The sequence below is a fragment of the Chaetura pelagica genome, unplaced genomic scaffold, assembly GCF_000747805.2.
Source record: "Chaetura pelagica isolate M959 unplaced genomic scaffold, ChaPel_1.0 scaffold1317, whole genome shotgun sequence".
Taxonomy (NCBI): domain Eukaryota; kingdom Metazoa; phylum Chordata; class Aves; order Apodiformes; family Apodidae; genus Chaetura; species Chaetura pelagica.
The window spans coordinates 209,491-217,819 of NW_009954037.1; the positions used below are offsets into that span (position 1 = coordinate 209,491).

The 8,329-nt window shown below is 59.2% G+C and overlaps 1 protein-coding gene across 1 annotated transcript; it reads right to left on the reverse strand.

The window, feature by feature from the left end:
* Positions 1–1,018: 1,018 nt before the first annotated feature.
* On the reverse strand, positions 1,019–2,951 carry FKBP1A (FK506 binding protein 1A, 12kDa). The gene is made up of 3 exons (XM_010002302.1): positions 2,817–2,951; positions 1,890–2,042; positions 1,019–1,221 (listed from the first exon to the last, which is right to left on the reverse strand). The coding sequence occupies exons 1-2, from the start codon at positions 2,925–2,927 to the stop codon at positions 1,914–1,916; spliced, it is 240 nt and encodes a 79-aa protein (XP_010000604.1). The 5' UTR covers positions 2,928–2,951; the 3' UTR covers positions 1,019–1,221; positions 1,890–1,913.
* Positions 2,952–8,329: the final 5,378 nt, after the last annotated feature.

Consider the following 8,329-nt stretch of genomic DNA (forward strand, 5'->3'; position numbering starts at 1 on the left):
CACCAAAGCAAGCCAGCACAGCCAGAGGCCACTCCTTCCAGCTGCTCCAGCACCCCATGATCCCAGCACAGCACCCCAGCACCCCGTGAGCCCAGCACAGCTTCCCAGCACCCACAGCACCCCGTGATCCCAGCGACAGACAGGCAGAAAAACCTCCAAGACACAGGGTTGAGAAAAGCCAGCATAAAGCATTTTTATTGCAATAATAAAACTTGATACCTTTATGCGGTGGAGGAGGAAGTGAAGGGCAGTTTCTCTTACCAAATCACTAGCAGGGGGAGGGGGCAGAGGACAGCAGCGGGGAAGCAACGCAGCCTGTGAGACCAGCCAAGCAGTGATGACCAGCATCAGGTGTCAGGAGAGAGCGGTCAGGTGTGCTCAGACCAGGCACGACTGGGGCCTGATGGTTCCTTTCCAGAGAGGGGGAGAGAGGGGACAGGGGCACTTCCTTTGAGCTGACCCCACCAGCCCCACCACTCCCCTTGTAGGCAGCACCTTCCATTGTCTGCTGTTCTCCTTTAAAGAAGCTACTGGACATTCAGGGTGTGGTGGAACTCTGATGGAAAGCCACTTCCATAAATCCAAGAGGGCTGTGGTGGGGAGGGAGGGAAGGTTCACCATGAGCTGGCAGGGTGAAGCAGGGGCAGAGCAGCCCCCCTGCCCAGGAGCAAACCCACGGTGCTGGCAGTGATGCTGAGCCCTTCCCGGGGGACAGGGCAAGGCTGCCCTGCTCCCTCACCACCCCAGTTCCAGGCAGGGTTCCTAGACACAATCCTAGCACTACTTTGCTCTCCGCATCCATCCAGCCTCGACAGCCTCACTCTGCTATGGCTTTTACAGCAGCAGCAATTTCTGGTTTGAAAAAACACCATTAGAGATCTGCACCAAAACGAGTAACTACCAGGTTTCCTTTTGTTCAAACGACTCCTAGCTAAGGTCAGCCCACCCGCGAGCTACCGGTGAAACGTCATCTACACCTGGAACAAAAAATAAGATCAAGAACTTGACCCAAAAAGAGTTGAGGTTTATGGCGTATAGTTTAAAAAGACATAAAAACACGATACAAGGAGGAAGAGTCAGACGCAAAGCTTAGTGACCAAAGGCATTCAATCAAGGTGTAAGGTTATACAATGAGTGTAGTGGACTATCAGGAAAAGCTCCGTACAAAGTCATGTGCACTCTTCTTGAAGCTGAGATTCTGGGTTCCTCCATGTGCCAAACCTGCTGGGAGAGAGGAGAGGCAGGGTGACAAAGCTGCCCACCCACTGCCTGCCCAGGGACCCCGCAGAGAAGGGAGTGTGCTCACCAGTGTTGCTCACCACACACCACCTGAGCGCTCAATGGTGAAGTCAAGCCCCAGTTATGGAGGGGGAGCACAGCCCCATCCTGCTGCACTGCTGGAGCCCCCAGCACAGCCCCATCCTGCCTGCACTGCTGGAGCCCCCAGCACAGCCCCATCCTGCCTGCACTGCTGGAGCCCTGAGCACAGCCCCATCCTGCCTGCACTGCTGGACCCCCCCCCCAGGACAGCCCCATCCTGCCTGCACTGCCAGCCCCACACACAGGCAGCAAGAGGCATGAGGGGAAGTGAGCAGCTGTGTCCCACAGCGCAGCAACAGCAGGAACCCAAGGCACATTCAGCTGGCACCACAACACCTCCATGGCATGAACCCGCTCTGCCAGGCTGGGAACTACTCTTCACACCACAGTAACCCCCAGCTCACCACCCTCCTGAGAGCAACTGCTACCCACAGCCAGAAACCTGCTCCCTCATCCTCATAACCCCCCACTGCCACCACCACATCCCACCTCCCCACACAAGTCCAAGGCAAAAGATGAGGGCCTTCAGTCTCCCCCAAGACTCCCCACCAGCAGCTGCCCCTCCTTACCCAAGGACAGGGTGCTGGGGTAGGTCATTCCAATTTCATGAGCTCCACGTCAAAAATTAGAGTGGCATTTGGTGGGATGATCCCTGGGTGGCCAGTAGGGCCATAGGCATAATCTGGAGAGATGGTCATCTTTGCCCGCTGACCAACACTCATCTGGGGGCAGGAAAAGAACACAGGGATGTCAGGAAGGGGCACAAACACCAGGTGAACAACAGCAAGAGGGCAAAAGGGTTGTCAGGCCTTGACATAGGCTGCCCAGGGAAGTGGTGGAGTCCCCATCCCTGGAGGGATTTAAAAGTTATGTGGCTGTGATGCTTGGGGACATGGTTCAGTGGTGGCCTTGGCAGTGCTGAGTTTATGGTTGGATTTAATTTTAAAGGTCTTTTCCAACCAAAACAATTCTATGACTCTATGAAACAGGGCTTGTGATGCCCTTCCTTGTTTCCAGGACAGCCAGGAGTGCCAGGCCATTTCCCCCAGCCACCAGCAGGCTGGTGCCACATCCCCAGCAGCACAGAGAGCTGGTGGCAGGCAGGCAGGAGCTGAGCCCGTGCCCACCAGCCCTCCCTCTGCGTGGGCTCCACAGCCCAGAAGCCGTCTCTGCTGGGAGCAGGAGGCCCAAGAGCTCCCACCGCCTGCGTTCAGAGCTGACTCAGTGCAGAAATGTCACCACTGAGTCACCGACGTGCTGTAGGTGTTCCTGGGACCCGGCCCTGCTCCATTCCTGCCATCTGGCAGGTGGCAATGCAGGAGGTGATATTCACACCCACACCTCCCAGCGCCGAGGGGGCGGAGGGGTGGAAAACACAGGGGAATTAAAAGAAATAAATAATAAAGCAGAGAATGAGCTGCACGCAGTGATTTCTGCCCACACTGCAGCTCCCTGGGCTCTGCAGAGCCCTGCCAGGGAGATGGAGAACCAGGCACCTGAGCAACTCCTTCCTCCCAGCCACGGATCACCTCCTGCTTGCCCATCACGAACTTGAACGGCTTGTTCCTGTCGCGGGAGGAATCAAACTTCTTCCCATCCTCCAGCATACCTGAGGAGAGAGACAGGGAGGTGATGGTGACACAGGAACAGAGCCACGCACGTTGGTGTGAACCAGGCTGTGACCTGGCAGTCCAGGCAGGTGACAGTCACCCCTGGGAGGGCTCACATGGCCCTGAGTCAAAGATGTTTTTCAGCTCTGCCTCTTTTCCCACGGGGAAACACCTGCATGGGGAGGGGAAAACCCTCACCAGCACCCCTGGGGGCATCATCCAGCCCAGAAGGAGCAGCCCTGGGGCAGGGCAGGATTGCTCTTGGCTGCTTTGACCCACAGAGCACTCCTCTGGGCTGGAACTGAGGACAGATGAGGGGAGCAGATGGAGGAAGGATGAAATCCCCCCCTTTCCTCACCTCACAGCATCACTACCAGCCATTCTGCAGGCAGGAGGATCAGACCTGTTGCTTCCCAACCCACCAGAAAACACATCTGGTCATGGGTGAGCTTCCATACTTGAGCACCCAAAACAGAGTCGGGACTCCAGTGTCCCATCTCAGCTGCTGCCAGCCTCCAGCCTTCCCCGTGCCCAGCTGCATCCCACTGGTCTTCAGCCAAATCATTCCTGTCCCCCAGAATGACAACAAGGGAGAGGGCAGCACCAAGCCATGTACACATGTACCCAGGGCAGCCCTCACTCCCCTGGCACACGCTGCATGGTGAGGGCTGAGCAAGGCTGATATCCCCAGGGCTAAATATAACTGTCCAAATGAGCCAAGGAGGAATTTCCTCCCCTCCCTTGCTCCCTGCCTGACCTTCTTGGGGAATCTCAGAGCTGGAGCTGCCTTATAGGAGCAGCAACTCCACTGGCTGGTAAAGTTGCTGCTCCTATAAGGCAGCTCCAGCTCCACATTAACACAGCCAGTGCCCTGGAGAGCAAGGGCAATATTAAGCTCTCCTCCAAACAATTCTCAGTTCTTCACTTCCCAAAACAGCCCAAAAACCTGTTTTCCTGGCTGGAAACTTCCTCTGTGGTCTTGAAAAATTAACCTGATGCAGCAACACATGGGGCACTGTGGTTTCCCTTCACCCATAGGGGCAAGAGAAAATCCGTCTGTGCAAAAGATGGGACGAGGGCAGCCAGAGTGATGGGAGATGCTGAAAGGGAAGAAGGGAATGGGAGAAAATGCATCATCTTTGAAGGGATAATGAGCAGCAAAGCCTCTGGGCTGCAGGAATATGCTGAGGGCAGGGGCCAGCAGCCCACCTTTCTCTCAGGGAGCTCTTTTAATTTCACAGAAAGCAAAAATCCCCTTTCCAGGGCTTTTCGAGCATCAGCTCAGCCAGTCACGCCGCAGCCCTGGACTTTGGAACAGTAAATCAGGACTTGTCTCATTTCCTCCTTCCAGGATAAATCTGTCGCTGAACCTGCTTCCAGCCCTGTCTGGCACCACTCCCTGCTCCCGTCCCCTGGCCTTCCTCCCGCCTGGCAGGGTGGCTGGCAGCAGGGACACGGGGCAGGCCACGCTGGCTGGCACCGGCAGCGCCGCTCGGCTGTGACACCAGCTGACCCCGAGCTCAGCTCCGCGGGCATCGCACCGAGCTGGGGTGGCTGCAGAAGGGCAGAGGGGACATGGATGGAGAGGGACCCTCAAGCTGCCTGACCCCACCGCCGAGCTCACCTGGCCAAATCCAGCCTCGGGAAGCATTCTGGAGCTGGCAGCACCCTGGCTGCAGGAAAGAGGGATTAACGGACAGAGCGGGGGGCAGCAGCCATGGGGGATGGATTGCTCAGGCTGCCCCCAGCCCAGGAAGGTGCAGGTTGCACATGGGAGCTCATCCCTGCCATATTCCACCCCCATGCCAGTGGGGAAAACAAAGGGGTGCTGATGCTTTGGAGACATCCTCATCTCTGGCACTTCTTCTGCCCACAAGGCTCTTGGGAGATTTCTCCAGCCCTGGACAAGTATGAGCAACCATTTCCTCATCCCTACCACCCCTGAGGAAGGAGATAATGAGATCTTAAAGCTATTACAGAGGCAAAGCATCCTCTGGCAGATGCAGCTTCCCCACCAGAGCCCCGGGAACAGCAGCCAGCCCCTGGCACACCCCAGCTTGCCCTGGGCAGAGCTCCCTGCTCCTTGCCACACGGAGGGCAGAGCCCACAGAGGTAGGTTATGGAGACCCACCTGCACCAGCTTCATCCCTAGTGAAAGATTTTACATCCCCTGGGGGTCTTGGCCGAGTTACGTGGACACCAGGGGGTCTCAGAGGAACAGGAGGGAGGAAAAGCATGGATCCCTACAGCCCGAGCTGCAGCAGTCTCAGGGTGGAGCGGGGGGCTCTGGAGAGCAGCCCCAGCTCGGGAGGAGCTGGCAGCCTGGCCCTGCCAGGTCTCTGCCAGCCTTGGCAGGCAGCAGCCGGGAGACGCCGGCTGCAACGTGCAACTTGGCTCCAGGCCCCCTGGGCGGGCAGAGGCGGCGCAGAGCGGTGCTGGAGCAGGCAGAGGCAGCCCTGGAGAGAAACCTGCAGGTTTGGGTTTTGCCAGTGGGGTGGGGAGCCCCACCCGCACCCCCTCCATCCCTGATCCTTGGCCCAGGGGCTCCTGCACGGAGCCAGCTTCCCGAGGAGAGGCTGGGACAGTAGGGCTGGCACCTGTGCTCCAGCCAGAGGAAGGGGCAGGATGGGAAACCCTTCCCAAAAAGTCTGGGATACCAAGGTAGTGACCAGGGCATGCTCTGACCTCCTGGATCAGGACAGGGCTGCCCAGCTGAGGTGAAATCCTGCCTCCACCAGACACTTTCTACCCCAGGGCCAGAGCTGCCTGGATCAACACTTCCTGTCACCCATCCCACCTGCAGCTGGGCACGAGCTGGGCAGGCAGTGGGAAGAGCCAGGGCTGCATCCAGCCTGCACAGGGATGCATGGCTGTTGGAGGGGGACAGCAGACCCCCCTGTGCTACCCTACCTGAGAAAGCCGCTTTTCTCGAGCGTCCCTCCCAATATTTCCATCTGTCTGCTCTGAGCCCACCAAGCTTTGCTGCTCTGGAAAGGCCACGTTGGACTGGCTCCCATCCTGGTGCTCCCCAGCACAGCCACAGGCCTTTCTTTGCCCTCCAAAAGCACGGTGGGGTGGCTGTGGTCTCCCCATGCACTTGGACAGCAGATTCCCCCTTCTACCAGCTCTCTTCACTCCCAGATAGCTCCTGGGGACCAGAATACTCAGCACTGGGAGAGCCCCACCCATGCCAGTGCAGCATCCCACTCTGTCCCACCTCCCACCCCTGCAGCCAGAACCAGGGGGGGCTCAGAGCTGCTGGCCCCCAACCCCCTCCCCATCAGCTCCCTCCTACACAGCCCCCACGCCACTTGCTGCGAGCAGTCCTGAACACATCAGGGAACTTTCATCCCTGATTTAACTTCCTTAGCAACCCTCTATAGCAGATTTCACATCAAAGGCTGTTTGGGAGCCCCCGCCGACAGCAGGCACGGCTTCCCGCAAAGAGTGGGGATCTGGGACTGAGGGAAGGGGACAGGGTCCAATTCCCAAAGCTCTCCCCATGCACCTTCACCTCCACAACCCCAGTGCATGCAAATGATGTCTCCTGAGCTGTCTGTCCATCCCTCACCCCCAGGACGAAAGGGCTGCTCTCAGCAGGGCCTGGCCCCACAGACCAGGAGCTTGGGCCCTGGCAGATGCAGAACAGCCAGCTCACCATGCTCCCCCACCCTTGGATCACCAGGTTGTTTGTAGGGTTTTTTTTTCCCCAAAACAGATTTTAACCAAGTCAGTGCACACCCATGAGCCAGCAGCGCAGGAGCTGCATCACCACAGACCCATCACAGAGCTCCAAGGGGCTGGATCTCCCCAGTGCCGGAGCAAAGGGCAGGCGGGGACGGAGCCTGGGAGCGTGGCACACGGCAGGCTGAGCGAGCAGGGCCAGGGAATCAAAGGTTCCTAACGTTTTCCCAGAGCCAGGCCCCGCGCTGGCCTCTCACCGGGCAGGCTGCCGGGCGCTGCCTTCAGCAGCGAGCAGGGCGTCAGGGCCTGAAGGTGTTTGATTTCTGCTGCCTGCTGAGGCAGGGGGGTGCGGGGTAGAAGCTGCCTGCAGAGGGAATTGGGGGGGTAGGGACAAAGGACAAAAGGATATAATAATAACAGGAAAAAAACCAACACCACCCACCCACAACAAAACAACAAACAAACAACAAATAATAAAGGAAATTAAAGAGACCCGCCCCCACGCACAGCGGATCCCTGCTGGGGGGTCTGTCAGGAGCAAGGCACCAGGCAGCCCTTTGCCCAAAGCGTGGGGACAGGAGCCTGTGACCCACCAGCAGCTCCGCCAGGGCAGGGATGGGAGCTGGGAACAGCGGCAGAGCAGTGGGAGCCGGGAGGGCTGGCAGGCAGCAGGGCTTGGCCCATCGGGAGCCACTTGACCGCTTGCCAACCTCCCTTTGTTCTTCCACCGGTGGAGGAAACTGGGTGGCTGGGGGAGACCGAGCTGCTTCCTCTCCCTCCTGATGGGAGGAACGGGAAGGATGGGAGACAAGAGAAGAAGCAGATGGGCTGGATGCCCGACAAGCCCTCCTGCCTGCCTGGGCCCTGATCTGCAGAAATGGGCACCCTTGGTCCCCTGCTGTGGGCAAGGGGAGGGTGGAAAGTGCTGGGGTGGGAAATGGAACCATTTTTTAGCAGGAACAGCCACCAATGGGTCGATCTCTCATAACCCAGAGCACAGCAGCCAACCCGATGAGCTGGAGCTGTTTAAAGGGCAGCCAAGTGGGGAAGGAAACCCCCACGGAGACGCCCAAAGCATTTTTTTTGTGGGCACCAAGGTTGGTTTCTTTCCCCCTCGAGCTTGCTGGAGGACTCCATGCAGACTGTGATCCTCCCTGGCTCCCAGGGCAGCCCCTCATCACAGCCCAAAGACCACCTGGTGCTACCCACACCGGGGACCCCTTAAAACACCACGGGGTGGGCACCCCTGGTGTCACCCAAAGGTCTGGGTGATGGTGCCACGGAAGGGGCTGCACCTCTGCAAGGGGGGGACCCCGCTCCAAAGCAGCAAACCCAAAAGCTCCTGAAGGGGGGAAATCACTGGTGCCCCACAGGAACCCCCAGCGCGGGGAGACGGGGTCTTAACCCACAGGCCTCTCCTGGGACCCCCCAGAGACCTGCCCGGCGCTGCAAGGGGTGCCCCCCCTGCACCCCCTTGCCCATTTCCCGCTGCACCCCCAAAAAGAGGGCTGGATGTGAGCGGGAACGCTCCCTCCCCCCATGGATGGAGCAGCGGGACACGCGGCTCCCACGGGGACCACCAGGGCTTCCCCACGGCCCCCGGGCAGAGCCAGGACCCCCCTCCTCACCCGGGCACAGCCAGACCCGCACGGGGCGGGCCGGGACCCCCTCCCGCGGGCTGGACCCCCCCCCCCCCGGGGCCGCCCCGCCCCCCC